The sequence below is a fragment of the Ornithodoros turicata genome, chromosome 4 (genome assembly GCF_037126465.1).
Source record: "Ornithodoros turicata isolate Travis chromosome 4, ASM3712646v1, whole genome shotgun sequence".
In the NCBI taxonomy this organism is placed as follows: Eukaryota; Metazoa; Arthropoda; class Arachnida; order Ixodida; family Argasidae; genus Ornithodoros; species Ornithodoros turicata.
Window position 1 is genome coordinate 72,939,154 of NC_088204.1, and position 22,538 is coordinate 72,961,691.

General features: G+C 48.5%; 1 protein-coding gene across 1 annotated transcript in view; it reads left to right on the top strand.

Moving 5' to 3' along the window:
• Nucleotides 1-22,538, top strand: part of LOC135393475 (uncharacterized) — a 93,576-nt gene that overhangs the window by 28,625 nt on the left and 42,413 nt on the right. The window contains exon 4 of the mRNA XM_064623896.1: nt 6,731-6,889. Within this exon, the coding sequence (XP_064479966.1) occupies nt 6,731-6,889 (159 nt within the window). The remainder of the gene's footprint in view (nt 1-6,730; nt 6,890-22,538) is intronic.

Below are 22,538 nucleotides of genomic sequence, written 5' to 3' on the forward strand. Positions count from 1 at the left end.
ACGCTACACTCTTAAAACTGGGACTTCTTTTGTGGCATCTAGAGTGTTGCGGCGGCTTCTCTATGAGTGGTCAAGGACGGCTTTCCAGATGTCATTGTTGGAAGCGATAGGAGAAGGACAAAACTATCACAAAAAACGCCAAACGCTACGAAATGCGACAGCATTGCAGCAGACGACCCATGGTCCCTGCGCTGTCACCGTCGATGATATCCGTGGGGCGCAATGGCAAACCGGACCATAGTCTGGTATGGGGTTCGTGCGCAAACACGGGTTTCGCCGCAAACGCATTCATTTCTTGTTGACATCACTTACTCTTTGGTGCGCATTTCTAAACCTCTGGCCGATCGTAATGGCTGCACGCTTTGTCGCACGCCGCTTCAAAGAAACATAATAGGTAAAAAGAATGACGCTCAACAGGTTAGGAGCATGAATAATTTAATTACGAGACTCTCGTGCAGCTGTCTGCACTTCTTCAGGTAGCAAAGTACATGGTACAGCGAGACAAAGAGAGAGAAGGAGAAAGTGGGCAAGGCTTATACAAAAACGTCAGATGGCAGACGGTTTAAAATGTGCACAAAAATTTCGAGAAGCAGCTTAGCATGGCAAGGCCAAGTAGAACGTCCAAAGGGATAATGCAACAAGTTACAGGAAGAGACACTCGATAAGAAACGAGAACACACCCAATGACAAAACGTGGCACTCGCCCATTGGGTCACAGGCCCAGGTTCCAGACATCGTGTCGCCGCGGATAATGGCACGCAAAGTTTATGAAAACGTAGGTATGACGAGCAGAAAAAATCATCACAATTCACAATGTGAAAGGGTGTCGGTTGTCACAAGGAGGAGTTACAGCTTTAACCAAGCTGGCGGACCGCTATGGACATTGAGACCGTTAGGCTTAAGGGTGTTGAATTTAGAAATAAAATATGATTCTTGGTTTTTCGCTTGGAAACATTATCGTAACCTGACTTAAAGTGATAGTCGCTTTTGTTAGGGCTGTATTCGGAGCAAATTTGCGAAGCGGAGTAGTTTGTAGTGAGCGAGCACCCTCCAACAGGAAGAGACAGGGACACGAACACGCACAACAAGACAATCTGCTTTACTATAGCAACTAAGTAAAAGGTTACTAGAAGAAGGTGCTCACAGTTTTTCCAGAAGAGATCACAGATTTTCCCGATCTTGCGCATGTGTTCTGAGATTTTTCTTCAAGTAAATGTCTTTGTTGTATTCTGTCACGCAGTTGCTATAGTGAAGTAAATAGTCTTGTTGTGCACGTTTGTGTCCCTGTCTTTTGCTGCTTGAAGATGATCGCCCGTGTTCGTAGGACATGGAAATTATGTGAGCATGCATGTGTTCGCACACTTATTAAATTTTATGCCGGTTTCTTTCACAAAAATTGATGCTCTTTGCATCCTCTTGCTCCACCGCAACCCCGTGTTGTAAACTAACAAGCTGCAAGTAAATCTTTCTGATCGGTCCAGTTGTTACTCATGTCATGCAGCATAACATTGAGACCTGTCTCATTCCAGCTGCCCATGTCTCGAAGCGGCACACAATATTGGGACCATATTGGCTGGTCATTGGCGATACGGGACCAATATGGGGCCCGTTTCGCCAAGATTTCCCCCATACTGGCTGGAACTGTGCAATATGGGCCCCATATTGCACAGTTCCAGCCAGTATGGCGAATATCTTGGCAATATGAACCCCATATTGCCCGTGTATACCCCGTATAGACTGAAAATACAGAAAATGGTGCGTACCAGTGCTGCACAAATGCCCAAGCAGCACGGCAAGACTAGACGTTGAAGCATAGGCGCCGACTGCGGGGGGGGGGGGGGGGGGCCTTGCCCCCCCGGAACATGAACTAGGGGGGGGCGCCGCCTCCCCCGGGAAGTCCCGCTAAGAGACTGACACCAACCTTTGGGGCTCGGCGCGCCAGGGTCAAAAGACCCTGGCTTTTTGTTTTGTTTTTTCTGTTCTTCCTTCTGCTTATTTCTATACCAGTTCTGCATACATCATAGGATCCCGCCGGAGTGTGTGATTCTTCAACATTAGTTTTGTGTTCATTTTTCTTTTCCTTTTCTTTCCTTCTTTTTGTCTTCTTTTGCTTTCTTCGTTTCTTTGACTTTTTCTTCCCCCTTTCACTTTTTTGTTGGAATAACAAGCCGACATCCATCTGGCTTTCTTTTCCTTTCTTTTTTTTTCTTAATAAACATACACCCCCCCCCCCCCCGCCGCCAGAGTACGTACTTCGCGGTGCGCCCTTGCCCCCCCCGGGAAAATGAAAACTCTCCGCCTCTGCGTTGAAGTGTGTGAAATGCCCTATTCAGTATACGTCGTTACATCCAACAACTTCCCGCAGAGGATGAACATTGTTCGAAACAGTCAACATACGTGGCAATCCCATTGTAACTTCCACTAGAACTCGACAACTCAATTTTCCATGTTCCGGCAGCAGCCGCCATCTTGTTTCGCGATGCCAATGCCAATCGGTTGAGCCGACTGAGAGCGAGCGTGGTCGTTTGAGCGAAATCACGCGTCCTACAACTAATGCGCATGCGCGACAGCCGTATCGGACGTTCCATACGGGCTAAAATGTCTCTGGTTCCTGTAATGATAACGGAATTGCGGCAGGCCAAGTAAAAAAACAGAATGTTTGATACGAAGGGATGGCTCTTCTGTAAGTTAGGTGCTTTCAAGTTGCTGCAAGCAGTGTGAGTTGCTCTGGCGTATGCCCGTCACCGTCACGAAAGTGTTTTGCTCCTTTGTACTTTGTACGAGAGTACAAAGGATGTGCTAGGATAGTGATGGGCAATCCAGTTCGCTTTGGTGAACTCGTTCATCTTCCGCCTCAATGCCAATACACACTCGTTCATGCAGTTGGCAATACAAAACTCGTTCATGCAGTTCAGTCTGGTTCACCGAACCGTTCAAAAGATTCGTCCTTTCCTTTATCTGTCAGTGGCGTCATAACGTCATGTGACCGATTCCAACGGCGAGGTCGGCGGCTAGCTTGCTGCAGTCATGTGAGATTTCTCCAGAGCGTCATGCCGGCGGCTTTCGCAATACGGCGTCCCCGATTGTGCATGTCTTCTGGAATTTTATTGTAGCGGCAGCTACGGTCATTCAGACTATCATTAGCGTTGGAACAGAACGGCAGCAGTTACTTATGTGTAGGATCGTAGACAGTAACTGAGTAAGGGTTGTCAATTTGTGTGTTGGAGCCTCAGAACTGAAGGGCGAGTGTGTTCCATGACGTGTTCGTTCAATGGAGTACCGCGCTAAATCTGACAGTCACATGCCGGTGATATTGGTCGTATGTTGCGATAAGCGAATACATGTTTATGGCACCGTCTCTCACTGTCTGAAGAAAAGAAGAAAAAAACAATTCATTCTGCGCACTGTAATTCTCTCGTAGTTCGCATTTTCTTGAGTCAACTTTCCGCTTGCTTCCACTTCTCAGCAGGCCTTCCTTTGGTCACGCAAAATCTCCTTCATGGTTCCTTTTTGGTGCCCTTCATGGTAGGTACATTCTTTTCGCCTGCATCCTCTTTTCGCCATGGACATCGTATGTATTTAAGTACTGGTGAAGAACCGGTGCAGCATTTTTCTTTCGAAAAGAATGAACTTCGTCTACTTTTACATAGAATTGAGAATGCACAGCAAGGCTCTACACTGTTTACCAAGTCAGAGTACTTTTCTTTGCAACAAAAAACTATAGAGGGTTCACACTCTCCTCAGCATTGCAGATACCTATGGTGCATGTTAATCACTTCGCTGTGTCATACAGGGTGCTGCACTCAAGCGTGCCACATTTCCGCACGTCATAAGAAAAACAAGAAAAGAAAAAGCGAAACCGAAACTCTTTGAGCAAGAGGAAGGTAGTCTGCAAGGCAGTTTATTCTGAGTTTGCCCTAACACAGGCTTGTCGAGTATGGCCTCGTTGCGCCACGTGTGTGTGATGTGGCGAAACTCGTTGTGAAACGCGGTTCGCCAATGAAGTGTCCTCAAGATAACGGGAATAGGCCACAGAAAACGCATGGGGTCAAAAGTTCGAACAATTTTTATCTCCTGTGTGCGCGAACAAACGACGTCCGCAAGGAGTGTTAAAAACCTTCTCAGCGTGCAAAATTTCAGGCGAGTTGGACATTATCTGCTTTTCTTATGAAGCGACGGAAATGTGTCACACTTGAGTGCCACTCTGTTAAGGATAGAGGAGGCTGACCCGACCGTATTCTACTGGAGAACGGTTTATTTTCTATTGCTCGTGCGAACCCGCTCGCTCGCTCATCTCCTGAATATCCTCCCGCGACCGCGTTTAACGAGTCAGCTTCCAGCAGGTACAAACGTTGGGGAGGACGCCGGAGCTGTTGACCATTCGGGAGAAGTACTTTGAAACAGCGCTCGACACCATCTCTTCCTGGGAAGGAACCAACTATGCGTCCGAGTTTCCAAACCAGAGGTGGCAGTGCATTGTCCTCCACTATCACGACGTCGCCGACGCGGATTCGTGGATGTGCCCTCGGTTGACTGTGGTGTGCAGAACGCAGAAGCAGGAGATAGTCCTTCTTCCAACGAGTCCATAACTGCACAAGAAGAGCCTGTCTATGTAGAACTCTGCGACGAAGACCTGCAGGAGTGGAACTGGGCACCTCTAACCCCCTCTAATCCTCAGGTGGATTGGCCTACAGATCTCTGCCTAGTCAAAAGCACGATGACTTGCGCACTGGACTCACCTCTGCCTGTCAGAGCTTAAGCTTGCCGACTTCTCCTGATTTGCACGATCCACTCCTTAGGATTAAGGATTACGGACGCCTTACTAAGGTTCTAAGAGTCACTGCTTGGATCAAAAGGTTTCTTCGTAATGCGTCACTCCACACCACGTCCTCCTCCGGACCGCTAACAGCCGCGGAGTTATGTGAGGCAGAGTTGTACTGGATACGATTTGTTCAGCGCTCTGCGTTTCCTTCAGAAGTCGCTACGTTAGAGGTCGGACAATCTGTCGAGTCTGCTTCCACTATTCTGACTTTACAGCCCTTCCTTGACAAGAAAGGTTTGCTTCGTGTGGGTGGTCGCCTGCAGGCCCTTGATGCGTCGGAGGAGTTGAAGCATCCTATGATACTACCTTGCAACGACCTTCACTGAGCTTCTGGTTGAAGCAGCACATATCCGCCTTCTTCATGGCATACTCACCACACTCCCTGTAGACATGCCGCGATGGCTGGCGCACGGTTAGCGCCATGGAGGAAGGAAACACAGGAGCTGCCCTTCCAACGTTTTTCCATTGGGACGTGCGTGCCAACCTTCGCGTTGCATTGTGGGATGTTCCTGTCTATCACGTGACCACTCACGTGATCCCAAAAACATGCGCACGCCAGCTGCCGAAGCAGACGACCGGAGTTCGTCATAACAGTGATATCCTCTTTGTGATGAACGCTCCCGTGCATCGTGCATTTTTATTTTTGTGTGTTCGGAGGTTTACACTCGGTTTTATTACAATACCAGATATGGTCTGCAGGACAAGCACGGACGTCTAGAAACATCACTTGTGGCAGCGACGTTTGTTTGACGACGTGGCCACGTTTCGTGTGATGAAGCGTGGTGTTTCATCGGGTGATGGAGCATGGTTCCCGACGCGAAAGCTTGTATTCGTTAAAATTCGAAAGCGTCAGTGTCGTTTTGTGAGTTATCTACATTCCATAATTCTCCAAATATCGGCATCGGCTGCGCTATAAAATCTCACAATGGACAACGTTTGATGGTTACTAATCATTGCGATATAACCTAGTCGGATTGCTCAATAGTACAACCGGACTCCTTTGCTTTTCAAAAACTGAATTGTTAAATAATTACCTTAGTCTGCAGTAGTCGTCGAATGTTTAGATGTAACCTAGATTTTTGTGTTCCATCGGGATCCTTTTTTGTTTTTTTGTTTCTATCATTACGTTTGTAATTATATTAGTTGTCCTGCAGTGTAATTCTTGTGATGACGCCTATGACGCCTATCTTCAGTTCCTTTCTTTTCTGCGATTCGATGTGTCCACATGACTATGATAGTCATTCTTGTGTTACTTTTGCGTTTTTTTTTTCTTGTGTTTTTCTCACTTTCTTTCTTTTGTGTGTGTGTGTGTGCGTGTGGATTCGGCTGTTTGGTTTGGTATAGCTAGTTTTACGTGGTTGACGCTATTGTGGTCGACGTATGCATATACGCGGCTGCGGGGAGTTGGGTGCGTCAAGTCCCCAAATCCTGACTTTCCGTCCCCACTCCCGCTCACGAAAGTCAAGTGACAAATAAACATTTACATTGATATTATTATTAGTATAATTAACATCCTCTCGCACTCTCGAATGATAATATCCATTCTGACAGGTATACCTACACGGGGTACTGCAACCAGCACGATGGACCTAAGAAAAAACTTCAGCTCTCATTAATTATGACAAAATAGCGGTCTATCTTATCTTGTATAGGCTATGGTTTGATTTCCTTCTCGTTTGTTGGTAACATTACTGCTGTGTAATTAATCTAGGTATTATCTGCGTACTTTTCCTTTTAATGCTTGGAGTGGTATTGTTTGTCATTTGTCTGGCAGTCCCAGCCCACAAGCCTTCTAGGCATAGGCGAACCAGTTTTGTTCTGTATGCTTAGTTTGCAATAAATTGCATTGAATTATTATTATTATAAACACCTTCTTGCACTCCTGAGTAATATTATTCATTTTGACAGGTCTACTGCAATGGAGAATTCATGGGCAACGCAAAGCTGAATCTCGCTAAGTTCGGGTTTGACTTGGTCTATCACAGAATTGACCAAGGGTACGATCCTATCGCGGTCTTGGAGATCCACTACGCTTACACATACAGCAGAACAACTGTCTTCAACACGGTACTGTACTTTCGTTGAATTTTGCGGCTCCAAGGAACACCGCGTCCAATAAACGAACGCATAGTCTAGTGGGGGGCCGTCTTTGCATTCTCTTCAACGTGGAGGTTACCAACTGGATGCTACTGGAAAAATACGCCTAAGGGTACTTGAGAAGTCAGTTTTTAGTGAAACAGCGTGAGTGCGTCACATAGAAAAACCATTCCTGGTAAATTGTTTGGCAGTGGAGCTGGAACCATATAACATCGTGCTTGCCACAGTTACAGTCGACAGAAGCCATCTTAAGGGGACTATGAAACGTCACGAACGCCCTGTGAAACTTTTCCTGAAGACTGTTCTTCATGTCGAGTAACTCGTGCCTCTGAGTTTCTTAAAAGGAAGTGCACCATTTTTTAACCACGCACAGGTCATATTGCCTCCGAACCCCTCATCCACCCCTCTCCCTTCCTGAGAAACACCTAGTGTTTGCACGTTGCCAACGCCAACTAGATACAGAGCTGTCTCCTCTCCCTTCTTCGATTAAGAGTCATGACTCGTCTGCTACCGCGATTCATCGTTCTGCGAATTCAAGAACAAACAAATGATTGCAGTTCACCTGGAACCTGGAGACATAAATATTTAGACAACACACACACACATAGATTGGATGATGATGGGGTGGGCGATTCACCGCTGTTGAGGCGGTACACTGCCCTATTGCGCGTCGGGAAATGATGAGGGGATGACGATGGGGGTTTTCAGAGAGCCGTCACCAGACCGGTGGAGCCCAAGTACTCCGCAAGAAGACGAAGGCCTTACATCTGGTTAGCAGCGTTCCACCACGGTCCGAGGATCTTCGCGAGGTTGAACGGCAGCTTGTCAATGCGTTGCATAGAGAGTTACATTAGTGCACATTCGTGGTGATATTGCCCAGAGGCTAGCGTGACGTGGCAGAGGTCGCCGTGCATTCCACGAGTGGGGCAGAGGGAAGACGAGGTGGAGCCGAGACGGTGTTGAAAGGCAGGTGTAAAGGCAACGTTGAGCCTCATGCGGTAGAAGAGAGCCGGCCGGTTTCACGTCAGTTCAGGCAGGGAGATCCCATCGACCTCTTGGATTGTCATTATTTTTTTATTTAGAAGCTCATAATACATGATGACCAACAGCGGTAAAATGCATAATTTATACGGAAAAGCTTTCGCGCAAAAAAAAATCGAGAAAATTCGGCCATGAATTGGGGTGTTTCAGTTTTGCCGTGTTTGCACACGTATATCTCCCGAGTCTTAAAAGATACTGCAGTGAAATCCTTTTATGATTTAGTATGCCTACAGGCCAGCAGTCCGAACGCCGATTTTGGCGCGCAGTAGCAACGATCTGTGATATAAAAAGTGGCGAACATGCTCTCTCGCGCAGTTTTGTTTCAACTTCGACGCGTGATTTCTCTGGCTGTAGATATTCCTCACTACCATATTTGGGATCACTTCACTCAGCTTTTAATGCTCTTTCATTTGATATATATATATATAGGGTGTTCCAGGTAACTGCAAACATATTTAAAAAATATATATAACACTTTTTCCAAGATGAAATCAATTTCAATATAGCATATGCTGAAGGGCACTCCCTAGGAGGACATTAGCAAAGTCCAAAGGCAATGTCTTAATTAACTTTCATTAATTAACTTTTTAATTATAAAAGCTACAAAGTTATCCCAATGAGAACATCTGTTCCTTTCGGTCACCTGATATCGTAGCCGTTTTCAGAAGAAAAATCCGTTCGATTGATCGCCCGCAAAAAATTCGTGAAGGAACGCCATTTTTTTCCTTATTTTGTTCATTACGCATCTTCGCAGACGCGTATCTCCTTCATCCCCAACGTGAGAGGGGAAAGGAGTACAGTGCCGCCTCATGCGTCGAAGATGAGCTTTAACTTGCGGAAACAAAACAAAAACAAATGTATCGGCTGACTCTATCGGAACTGGCCTTATCTTGGGTTCCATTTTCTGTTTCCTTTTAATCTTATTCCAGGACGCGAGAGGCGATAGTGTGCTCGTTCTTCCTCTCACATTGGGGGTGATGAAAAGACGCGTCTTCTAAGAAACGCAATGAACAAAATAAAGAAAAAAAAAGGCTTTCCTTCACGAATTTTTTGCGGGCGATCTATCGAACGGATTTTTGTTCTGAAAACGGCTACGATATCAGGTTACCGAAAGGAACCGATGTTCTCATTGGGACAACTTTGTAGCTTTTATAATTAAAAAGTTAATTAATGAAAGTTAATTAAGACATTGCCTTTGAACTTTGCTAATGCCCTCGTAGGGAGTGCCCTTCAGCATATGCTATATTGCAATTGATTTCATCTCGGAAAAAGTGTTATATATATTTAAAAAATATATGTTTGCCGTTAGCTGGGACACCCTGTATATATCGCGCGTAGACCACCTGCAGGTATCTGTTGAAACAGCCAAATGTTAAGGTATATTTCGAAAAAACAAGGATTTTGAGCGTCCGTTTCTCGAAGAGGCCCCTCTTCATATCTTTTATATTTTGCCAGGGCATGACCCTTTTTTAATCAATCAATTAATCCTATCCTCAACCAATTCGTGACCACCATATTGATGTTATAGGAAAATTTAATGAGACAGGTATGAGACAGGTATGGTCACATGTTCAGGGGCTGCAGGATGACGCAACGATTATGTACAACGGTTATTTACAACATGGTGATCGATGAAATGATATGATATAGTTCACGGCGGCGTGCCCTTGATCGTAACGCAGCCACCTCGGGCTGAAAGCGACGGATGGAAGCGCCATCGACGAAGAAACCTGTCATCTCCAATAGCGAACAGTTCCCGCTGCAACTCAGTAGTGAGCAGTATGCGCGCTCTCCGCACCAAGCAAAAAATGGGCACATCTCGACGACGTTGCGCGACTGCCTTACAACGAGCCTCCCAAAGCACAACCGCGCCGCAAGCTGTGAGAAGTACACTAAGGCGGTGTGGGTGACGTTGGTTAAAGCGCACTGGGCATACTATGTTCGTGCTTCGTCGGACAAGGTTCCAAAAGACGCGAGCAATGCGGCAGGCAAACAACACGTGCATGTTTGTCTCGCGTTCACTGCAGTAAGGGCACAAATCTGTCGCTGTTACGTGCCACGAGTACAGGCGGTCCCGTGTGGGTTGCACGCCCCACGCGAAAGACCACATGGTGTCCCGCAGAAATCCAGGGAGCCATGTAAACACCGTCCATGCTATGTTTGACGCCTGCTCAACACGCACTCGAAGGCTCTCGCTCGCTGACACGGAGTCCAGCAACAGCGCACCAGCCATCGAAGAGGGGGAAGCCGCAACGAGGCTGCCATCAGGAACAAGGGGCGAGAGCTGTTGGTAGTACGTATGAACCGCGGCGTGAAACCCCAATGGTGCTACCGCCCGTGAACCACTGACAGGGTTTGGCCCGAGGAGTTCCACCCAGTAGGTGAGCAGCACTTTCGCCGGCGAGTCTTCCTCAGCGTGCACAATTCGCAACGTGGTGCTGAGAGCGATGCCCCGATTCATAAGCCCGATATCTGGAAGGCTCATCCCGCCCTTAGAATTCGTAAATGCCAGCATGGTCCGTAGGACAGGGCCTCTCCGCTTTCTCCAGAACAATGACAAGAGGCAAGAGTGCACCCGAACGACGACTGCACGTGGGGCAATAGAAACGTGACTAAGATGCCACAAGCGTCCCGGTAAGACAGTACGTGCGAGGAACGATCGTTCACAATACGACAGGTCAAATGCCTGTGTCGCATCACACTTCGTCTGGAGCTCCTCCAGCGCCCTGAACCAGTTATCGACCTTTGGGCCGCGACAGTCGAACACAATGCCCAGTATTTTTAGTGACGCGCTGAACTGGAAAGGCAGTGATGAATACGGAGAAAAGCTCCCGAGTGGCATCAACTTGGTCTTGGCGAAGTTGAGCATCCCACCGGAAAGTGCAGCATAGGACTCGTAGACTCGAAGGACCTCAGACGCAGAGCTTGCATCCCGCAGAAGAACCGTGATGTCATCAGCGTACGCACTGACCTTCCATTCCCCGGATCTGGGAAGCGGAAAACCGCGAATGCACGGGTTGGTCTCAATGTTCCATAACAGGGGATCAATTGCCAAGGTGAACAGAGCTGGAGAGAGTGGGCAGCCCTGCCGTACGCCCCTAGAGACTGGGAACTCCCTAGACAACTGCTGCATCATGTACAGGCTGCTGCGATGATTGCGGTACAGCTTGGCGATGGCACTGATGAGCCATCCAGGGAACCCGTACTCTCTGAGGACAGCGAACATGTAACTATGCACCACACGGTCGAATGCTTTCTTCTGGTCAAGTGAAAGTAAGCAACCATCCGGTACACGTGGAGTGGCGTAGCTCAGTGCGTCTCTCAGCCCTGACAGCGCGGTGTACATCGTGCGGCCTGGCACTGAACAAGTCTGAGAATGGTGGATTACTGCCGGGAGAGCATTTTGGATTCTATTGGTCAATACGGAAGTCACTATCTTGTAATCGCTGTTCAGCAGCGTTATTGGCCTCCAGTGTTCGGGACTACCAAGGTCGCCGCTTGTCTTCGGGAGCAAGACTATATGTCCATAACCAAACGACTCCGGGAAGTCGGCACCTTCGAAAGCCCTTCGAACAACGTCGAAGAGGAACTCCCGAATGCAAGGCCAAAACGTAGCATAGAATTCGGAAGAAAGCCCATCAGGTCCTGGACTCTTGCCAACTGCCGCACATCGGACCGCCATGTCCAGCTCTTCCAAACGCAGAGGATGTTCTAAAGCGTCGTGGTCGATCCGGGGAAGGACCGGAAGGCCCTCGAAGAATGAGCTTCGCGAACTGCTGACAGACTCGTCAGTGTACAAGTTCCGAAAAAAGTTTTCAAAGCCGGCGAGCACCTCCCCGGGGTCTTCAGTCACACTGCCGTCTGGTCTTCGGAAACGAGGAAGCTCACGCTGTTCGGTGCGGCGCACGGAATCCAGGTACCGGACCACGCCAGGGCCAGCAAGCGCCTGAGACCTGAAGTAATTTTGTCGCGCCCGTCCAGAAGAATCTTGAAGCAGTAGACGGTAGCGGTGCTGCAGCGTCGCGAGATACTCCTCCATCATGGGTGTCAACGGCGCTCCTCTGCTCACAATACGTATTTTGGCAGCTAAACGCGCAAGCATGGCTGTTCGCGCCCGCGCTTTCCGGCGTCCCCACGTCTGAAAGAGGTCGCGCACCCAGACTTTGAACTCATCCCACTCTGCTGGAGTTGGCGACCGACTTGCTAGGTACTCTGCGATTTTACCCTTGATCTCCGAAACAACATAGTCGTCATGGAGAAGCGAAGAGTCGAGACGCCAACGCACTGCATGCCCAGTGCTGCCGGGAAGCTGTGAAACATCTAGAATCAAGATCACAGCATGATGATCACTAACATGAGCGCCGAGCTGGGCAGTGCTGATTACGCTGCAGCCAGTAACGTACGGCTGAAGGTCCCCAGGTATGTAGAAACGGTCCAGACGGGACGCAGAGCCTGCACGTGACCACGTTGCCACGAATGTATCCCCATGCACCATCGTCCAGGCGTCGCGCAGACGGTGCTCTTGCAGCAACCGACGGAGCTCACGCGCGTTCCAAGTTGGGCGTCCGCGCCCGGGGCCACGAACGTCACAGTCAGAATCCACCACACAGTTAAAGTCACCACACAGGACGGCACCACTAGGTGGTATGAAACTCGTACGGAGGTGATAAAAGAAGGTGTTGGTGTCACTTGTGCGGGATGGAGCATACACGGTGATGAACGATAGCTTCTTCCCCTGGATAATGAAGTCGAAGCGCAGGGCGCGACCTTCCGCATCATGCCTCGCAAAGCAATGAGATTCTAGGCTCGGGTTGAGAACCACAACGCCCACACCACTCCGATGTACAGTCCCGAAGCTGAAAAACGCGCGGACGTTGCACCTCGCAGTAAAGCCAAAGACGTCAGCATACCTTGTGAAGTGCGTTTCTTGCAAGAAAAGTAGATCGCAGCTCAGGCTGCGAGCGAACTGAATAACGGAGACCTGTTTGGCGGGCGACCGGAACCCTTGGACATTTAAGGACATGACGCGGAGAGCCATAACAGTGAGGATGAAAGAGCTGGATACACTCATCATGATTCGCCGTCAGACGCAGGCGGCATGTGGACGCTAGGCGGGGAGCCCGTACGTGACTTCGTCCGACCACACTTCTTACGCTTCGGCATGGGAGCAGCAGCCGCGTCCCCAGACGAAGACAAATGCTGATGTTTTGCGGCTCGAGGCTCAGAGGAGTTCTCATCGACGTCCGAACTCGCGATGGAGTAGAGGGACGTTGAAGAATCATCCATCCCGTCATCATCAAGCACTGGCCAGGCCTCTGGGCCCAACAGATTGCAGTTTTCTACCGTGCCTGCTTCAGAGCCACTGAGCTGGGGAAGACCGCCAGCCGCAATTACTGGCACTGTGATGTCGGGCAGCTTGTGAGTGCATGACGTGTCCAAGCCCACAGAATCAGGTACCGACTTAGGAGAAACAGCATTGTCCGTCACCCCAGCCGCCGATGCCAAAGCCGGGAAGTCGGAAACGCTATCCACAAAAGTAGGGGTAGCTGTAGCAGCAGTATCGTGGGCATGATCTCCGGTATCAGGCACTGCCGGTTCCAAAACTGGGAAGCCAGCAACACTGTCCACAACAAGAGCACGGGCACGACCTCTATCATCGGGAGACGGGGTCTTGGGCCTTGAGTGTTCCCCTTTCGCTGCTGAGGAATAGGACCGACGCAGGACGCAGTCGACTGTGGCATGGCTCTGACCACATCGAAGACAGGGGGCTCGGCAGCCCACAGTTGGATGACCAAAGACTCCGCATCTCTCACAGCGTGATACCTTACAGTCGCCTCGGAAGTGGCCTTCCGAGCCACACCTACCGCACACTTTCTTTAACCCTTTGTAGTCTACCATAGCACGGTCCAACCCAACCAGAAGGAAGTTTGGGACTGGCTTCCTCATATCGAACTTGACTACTCGGATTCCGTTGCGTATAGTTGGGCGGTCTTTGTAGACCGGGAACGAAAGATCCTTCACTATTCCATACGGTGCAAGGGCCCGCACAAGTGCGTCATCCGACACGTATTCTGGTAACCTTTTGACTGTCAAATACGTGATCCTTGAGCTTGAAACTGGGTCAAGAGGGACTTCCTTGTCTTCATACACCACCTTTGCGGCTTCGAGAAGAGTATCACGGGCTCGCCTATTTTTGGCAAGAACTTGGAAAGACAGACCACCCTGGTGTTGAATGGAGTGTACATTGTCGTGACCTACCAGGTCACAGACGGCATCCATGACGCCATCTACGGAAGCCTCGTCGGGCACGGTGAAGTTGAAAGCATGGTCCTTTGGGGGCCTTACGGTGCTTAGCGTGCAGGACAGTGCGGCGGACATCGTGAAGAACCCTGGGGTGGACTACGAGAAGTCAAACCCCAGGCAAGCGAAGTTAGGCTTAGTATAGCAGCAGGAGCAGAATGAGCGAACGTCTGTACAGATCAACGTCGTCGTCTTCTTCCATATTGATGCAAACTGCATGGTCATCAACGGCGGTATAACGACCTCAGGAAATAAAACAAACTCACGAAAAAGAAGAGGATAGGAATTGATTGGCTGTGACACGCGATACGCGATACCTACGTTCAATACTCAAGCCGGCTGTGCTGTCTGTGGTTTTTCCTGGGTTTTCCTCAGACGCTTTCAGACATATGTCGGCACAGTTCCCCTAGAAGTCGGCCCAGGACGCACATTTCCCCAGGGCGTCAGTCGTGACGTTGCCCACATACGTGAGGCCGACAACGGCAAGCCCTTTCACCATCACCACCACCACCATCAATACTCAAGTCGTTACGTTCTTTCACTGAGCTTCCAGAAGTGCAAGCGTTACTCACGCTGGTACCAACAATCGTGCCCCTCGGATAACAGCGATGGCCACTAGCTCTTCCAGGACTTGGATTTTTCAGTGGAACTGTAGTGTGCTTCAAAACAAGTTAATCGACTTTCGAAACTTCGTCTGTCGTGACCAATTTCCTCTCATGGCTCTTTGTGAAGCCCGAGTGCCGACTTCTTTCAGACTTTCAAATTATGTTATATACAGCTTTGAGAGACGCACAGGACTTAGTCGGGCGATGCTTTGAGTCAGAAAAGACATTCCAAGTGTACTCGTTGGTGGACCATCGGATGGTGATTTTGAATATGCCGTGTGCAACGTGCGTGTGCGCTCTAGACGCATGACTGTTGCTAGCGTGTACATACCTCCGTCGGTACGCAATGAAGATCACCTGTTCACGGATTTTTTTTCGGCTTCTCCATAATCATTTCATCTTGTGTGGTGATTTCAACGCCCATGGTACTGCATGGGGAAGCTTGCATGATGATGTACGGGGCCGGCTATTACAGCGATGCTTGGAGGATTTTGACGCCAGCGTTTTAAATGATGGCTCTCCGACTTTTTTTGTGGACCCTTGAACTCCAGCTGTATTGATCACCTTGAGATCACATCTCTTGATCACCTCTCATGAGAAGACTGTTTTTTTTTTCCCTATCACTCGCCGTCATTTGAAGAACTTTCGGCTTCATATAGGTGGTAATGTCGTGCGGCGTGTTGCACACCATAAGTTTCTTGGTGTGATTCTTGATCGCTGTCATTCCGCTGACCGCTGTCTGACCGCTGATGGAGAGCGGAGGTTCGTTGTCTGAGAGGTAGATCTGAGTCTCGGCTGAGTGTCCCGCGATACCTCTTTGGTGCCCGCTGGGGGCTTTCTACAAGGGCATTGCTTGGTCTACACCGGTCGCTCATACGACAAATGTTGATGTACCATCTTTCAGTGTTGCATAACCTTTGTCCTTCGCCCGAACAAGTGTTAGAAACCGTCCTTGCAAAGAGCCTGAAACATTGCCTTGGTATCCGCAAGTCAACGCCAACTGCTGTCATGGCCGAAGCCAAGGAGCCTTCGCTGGTCTTCATGCGGACGGCAGAATCTCTTGGGCACTACATGAGGCTCTCCACTCGCCACTACCGTCACACATTAGTGCGCGACATTCTTCGGTGACCAGCATCCGGATACTGCCAAGCTGTTTTACCTCACCGCAGCCTCATTCCAAAGCATCAAAAACTGACTCTACTATGTGCACGACACTACCACAAGTGGAGGGAGTCGGACGAACAAGATAAGCGAGGCGTGAAACCAACGAATAGAAACAGTCATTAGGCTCAAGCACCTTAACATCTGAAGGCTAGTTGAAGTGCTGTGCAAGCGAAGATTGCAAGATGGGAAGCATGTGTTCCACCTGCAAGGTGAGTCCGACCTGCGTCAGTACGGCTTCAGTAGGCTACGGGTGGCGAAAATTTTCGTGCCTGCTCAGGATCTAGATGTTATTGGCATTTTCAGTTTTTCGTTTCGTTTCTCAGGTTCGACAGCCTTTCTACGTTTCAATTTATGCCTCATATCCACCATGCATTTCCAAAGGAAATATGCACCGCGAGTGCATCATTGCACAACGTTAAACAGGCTACAATTCGTGTTTGTTTCAAGCTCGTGTGTTTTTGTTTATCTTGCGCGCTGAGCGTGACGCACGAGCTTGACCACTTCTTTCCGCGCATCTGCAATGGACTAGGGTATTAAATAAGCTGCGTGTGTCTGTATAGTAACTTTAGTGACTGTACAGTGGACTCCTTCAGTTTATCTTGTCGAACGTGAACCCACGCACAGCCAAGTGCACCAAGTTATGCTCTCGGTATAGTCGGTACACGCGATCACGTGAGAAATGGACGCCTTCGTAGCCACCTGTCGGTAGCCCCGAATCCAATCTTCGCTCAGACTACCATAATGTCAGTCTAGAATGTTCTAGACTGAAAGATACTGCTAGAAAAGACAGCGCATCCTCGTTAGGGATCGATGTTTCACTGTACTTGCTTGACACGCGCCAGCCAATGATAAGCAACCCAACAACAAAAACAATAAATGATGACGATGGGATGGGCAGTGGCGTATCTAGAGCTACCTGCGCCCATGGCAACATGGTTAACATGATGTCCTTGGGGATGCGTTTTCGTGTTGTCCGCACTAGGTTTCACACTATAACCTCTCTAATGGCGGGTGCTTTAGATCATTTATGAATGTGCCAGGTTGAGTACCCGACCTGGCACATTCACATCCGACCACATAATAGCGCCCCTGTTCACCTGGCGCCCATGGCACCTGTCCACACCTGCCACACCCTAGATACGCCACTGGGGATGGGGTGTTTCACTGTGGTGGCGCGGTAACCTACCCCATTGCACGGGAACATTATGTGAAGGTGAAGGAATGATGAAAACACAAGAAAGAACTAAAGCGTCTGAAGCAGTCCAGTGGACAACAGGAAGTCCATGAACAGGTGAAGAACCCGACGATGGAGCCCAGGACCTTCATAGGGGCCAATGGGTGCAGCTAAGGTGAGCGGCCTCTTGCTGATGCGGGCCAGCTCACCACACAATGTCCGCCTTTGCGGGGAGTAGAGTGAACATTCCATAAGAATGTGCTGGGCGGTCACCACGACATTGCAGGTGGAACAGAGGCCCATGTCACAGCATCGGATCATACACTTGAATTCCGGGGTGAAAGCAACATTGAGGCGGAGTCTACGCAGGAGGGAGGTAAAACGGCGTAGGAGACAGGCAGGGAAAGAAAACGGCAGATTTGGGTCTACCGAATGCATTGGAGATTGAGCCGTGATGTCCAGGCGCCATTGCGGCAGAGCCAGGGGTTGAAACCATGCAGTTAGTAAAGCCCTTCCGTCGCCTCTTGAGGGCACGATGGGCACGGCTTTCGGGGACTCGTGGGCAGCCGTTGCTACTCTGTCAGCCTCCTCACTGCCTGTTAGACCGCAGTGACCTGGAATCCACTGCAGGGATATATGATGACCTTCATCATGTAGGCGCCGAACTTGATGGAGAATGTCTACCACGATGAGGGCCAGAGACCCACGAAGGCCCATGGTTGCCACACATTGCAGAGCCGCTCGCGAATCGGTGTATACCACCCAGGCACGGGGAGGGAGTTGGGAGATCTGCTGTAGAAACAGTAGAATGCCATACAGCTCTGCCGATGTTGCTGACGTAGGATACGACAGACAATATCCATGTGAGACTGCATGTGATGTGACAACAAAAGCACACGACGAACCATCCCGTGTGGAAGATCCATCAGTGATGACGGCAGTGTGGTCAGGATATTTAAAGTGCATCATGTCCGCTGCCAACTGCTGGAGAACTAAAGGTGGCACTTGATGCTTTGGAACTTTGAGGCCAGGGACCGATACGGAGAGGGTGATGGGAGCGGAAGCGACCACGGAGGGGTCGTGGGAACTGTTGGGTGGATTATGAACAGCTTGGACCTCACTTGCATTAGGCGCTTCAAGACAGCACTTTTGGCTTCGCCGATAAATTTTTGCTAGAAGGGGATGACGACGGTGGTGCGTTCTGAGGCGCAGGTAATGGCGAATTGTTTCCATCTGCCGTAGGATTTCTATCGGTAGCTCACGGGCTTCGGCTATCACCATTCGAGTTTCCGCGGCTCTCGGCACACCAAGAGATATCCTCAGGCTTCGCGCAAAACAAACAACTTTATTTTCTACCTTGGAGAGTGGGAAGTTTCATCGCCACAGGCGATACTCTACCCCATTGCTGGTTGGAATGGGGGGAATAAAATAACGAGCCCCTTCACAATAACGATCGAAGTCCGATGGTGTCCAGAAATGTCAGAAGAGCTTTGAGCGCAGAGCGTTGCTGGGCTGGATTGGCCCAGGGACCAAGCAATTTCGATAGGGAGAAAGGGCGAGAGTCCAGCTGACGAAGAGACTCGGAGAGTGTGGTCCGGGAAGGTTCGTAGTGAGGGCAATGAAGAAGAATATGCTCCAGATCCTGTAGAGCACCACAGTGGCAGCAGGAGGGAGAGTCAAGATGTCTCAAGCGGTAACGCCACTGAGCTGTAAAGGCCACATCGAGGCGCATTCGGTGTATTAATGCAGCATCTTGACGAGAGGTGTTTCGTGGCATGCGGAAAGCGAGCGTTGGATCAACTCTGCTCAACATAGAGGGCGGAAGAATGTCGGTTGTCCGTTGGCGGGAAGCCAGGGGTGTCACTAGGCGTCGCAGAATTGAACGGCGGTCTCCTCTCAGCATAACAATACGGGTCCGTTTCTGATACGAGAGTGCTGCTTCTGCGGCGCTGTCGGCGCGCTCGTTCCCCACGACACCACAACGGGCTGGAACCCACTGGAGAACTAGTCTGTGGCCTGCGGCGTAGATAGTGTGGTAAGCCATTAAAGGGACCGAAAAGTGAATATAAACCTATCGAAACTTTATGTTCAGCGAAAAGCTTGAACCTTCAAAAGTTCAAATATCAAAGAACTCCGCCGAAATCGCTGTAGTTTTTCTGTAATCGAATTTTCCATAATTGCATGTCCAGGGACCTTGTAGGAAACCGAGCAGTCTGTCAACAATTGCATGACCCCGCGCCATCTGTCGAGGACGCATGTAAGAGGCTATGGCGAACCTTCTACCAGAAGTCGAGCATAGCCCACTCTGACTCAAAAGGGATAGGACATGACTACTATTACTACTACTATACGCGCACTTCCGGGCGCTTCCGGCGAAAACGAAAATGGCAGTGAGCATTTGTGACCACTGGCTACGTCGAGAATGTCGAGCCTCTTGAACATGAGTGCGCTGGAATTCCGCATTCGAGAACTGTCGCTCACACAGAACTGTTGTTCATGCGTTAGCGTGCTGGAAAGTGTGTTCTTCGCAGCAGCAGATTCCTCGTCCAGAGATTAATCCGAGTCGCATTCGTCCTCAGCAGTAGCTCACTGTGCCGTGAACATGGACTGCTTTGTGAAATTTCCATGTATCAAGGAGAAGCACTTGTGTAAGCCGAAACAAGCGCTGTTTCTTCGTCGCGCAGGTGTTCATGTGTGAAATGCAAACCGACGGATACTACGGATGGATACTACGGTTTTTGCTACCGAGAGGTAGAGAATGCGTGTGAGAAGCAGACAGACGATAGCATCAGAACTAACGAATATTTCGAAATACTCTGCCTTGACACCGAAGTACTACAAGTGTCTTTTACATACATCCGAGAAACCGAAGAGCATGGCAACGTACACGGCAGCGCCGTGTGGTCTTTACGCGCTACTTGAACGACACACTGGACGGAAAACCCTTATTTCTGCAGGAAATTCCGTTATACCACCTGTCGGCCATTCATAAGAATGTGGGGTGCTCCGAGAATAGAAAATACTCCACTGGATCTCGATCTGCGTCATGCATGCTATTAGGGATGCTTTCCCGTCAGTGCGCTGACCTGTAGAAATGTTGTCATCATATTTTCATTTCGTGTTTGCTGCAAATTTTTCTCATTGCTTTTTCTTTGCTGTCACAGCATATTATAATTACTAGTTTGCTCCTGGAGGGTTAAGTAACCTATGGGCGTAAATGTATTTGTAGGTTATACTCATGTCTCACTTGTGTATGTGAGGAGTAAGACAATTTTCATCAGTGTCATTCAGCTGAACTGTGTTCATAACCTTTTAGTATACTTCTTAGTGACCACGTTTCCAAATGTCAACTAATAATTGAACCAAGATTGGGATTTAACACTTAAATTACTTCTGTTTTGCTAAACGGAGTACTTGTAACTGATTCATTATCACGTCGCCAACTAACACTTGTAAAGAAGGACTTGAGGGCTGACCTCAGCTATTATTAACCCTTGATCTGGGTTCAAAGTTAACCATGCACCATTGGTGTGCATAGTACTCCAAAATGGCTAAATAATTTATAGCATAAGTTCTCTGTTACTGTAATTGAGATGTACTTTTGTAAAGTACTTTTGACAGCCCTGCAAATTGAAACTGGCTTCAGTGTACACTACAAATGCATCATAACATTTAATTGAAATATAATATAAGAGCAGAAGCAACATTATGTCACAATTCAAACTATATCTTTCTTTTTTACTGTCCATGGATTTAGGAAATAGAGTAGGACTTCCTGCCCTCTGATGTTTTGACGTACTTGATAGAGTTGTAAAACCTGCAACAAAATAAACAAGAGAAGTATAAACAGTTTCGTCTTTCCCTTTTGAATTTAACAAGCTAGTTATATTTTACCATTTGTTCACTTTTGTATTCTCTGTTGGTGAAAAGATTATAGGAAAAATGATGCTGCAGATCAAACAATGACCTGTCATCTTGATGAAGATCAGAACATTTCTTCAGGCATGCTAAGTGAGACAAAAGAAATGTACAATGAAGGTTGTACAAAAACAGCAAATCTCCGTCGGCTAAAACTTTATATATGTGGATGTTACCACATCGTGTAGTTTCCATCCAAAAGTAGGACTAGGCAAGGTTGTTTGGTAGGTCGTTGGGATGTTGATGTGCTATACCGTTGGATCACATCAATATAGATGAGGGGCAAACACAGTAGACAGCGTAATGGCTGCAAACTCAAGTGAAGATTTATTCAACAGAACAAGAAACCGAAAACATGAGTAGAGAAAGGCAGTGCCCATGCAGTGTATGGTGAACCATATTAATCTCTGAGAAGGTAGGATCGGAACAGCAATAAAAAGAAATGACAGTTGCGTCCGAGATAGGGGAACTCAATGTAGGACCAATATGATGTGGTAACCTTGCATGGCTCACTGCAGCTCTGACACACATTGAACAATTCCAGTAGTTGTGGCTTCAAACACAATGAACGTTTGCTGTTGCACTGGGTATTCAAGTGTAGAGGATGCATCTCTAGAAACTTAATTAGCGCTCCTTAGTCATAAAGTCATAACTCCATCTCAACAGGAAGTATTCTCGTACCCTTCAAACAAGCTAGTAGTTCTCATCGGTTTCTTCTCCTCTTGTTGACGTCATACTAATGTTCTGCACCTGTCCAAAGACTCAAAAAAATGTCACAAAGTCTGCAACACGTAACAAATCTAGTGCTTCCATCTGTGGACTTCGCATACCTGCTTTCAGCTATTTCTGTCATGTCAACTTGAGTGCCTGGATCACACATACGAAGCAGTTTTGCGCCACTTCAACACTGGAAGACCCCTAAAATTAAATTTGTTGATGTTGACAATGTTGAGTACGGGACAAGTAGGATAACATAAATGAAATACGTCACCGCTATATTATAATTTATACATGTGTGACGCCTGTACATACCTAAGACGTTGTGTTGAACTCGTCACCTCGGTGAAGCAAAATCACTGGGTACTGAACATCAGTGTGCTTCGGACGTCTTCGCAATTCGCCTTCTACGGCATCTTCGTAGTCATCGGCAGCAAAATGAGCTCAGCACATACCACACGACTGCTACATCTAATAACTGAGTGTTTTGAACCACATTCGTTTTCGCGCACTCTCCTGTTGAATCTTGTGGTAGAAACGCCTGCAGCCGATGGTGGACGAACATGATTTTTGCATCCCCGAACACCAAAACTACACCAGGCATATGTAGGTCCCTCGAATAATTGACACAACAACCACGAACATGTCATTCACTTCTCTTCGCGCGACCAACACGACCGCCCACTACGTAAACAATAAA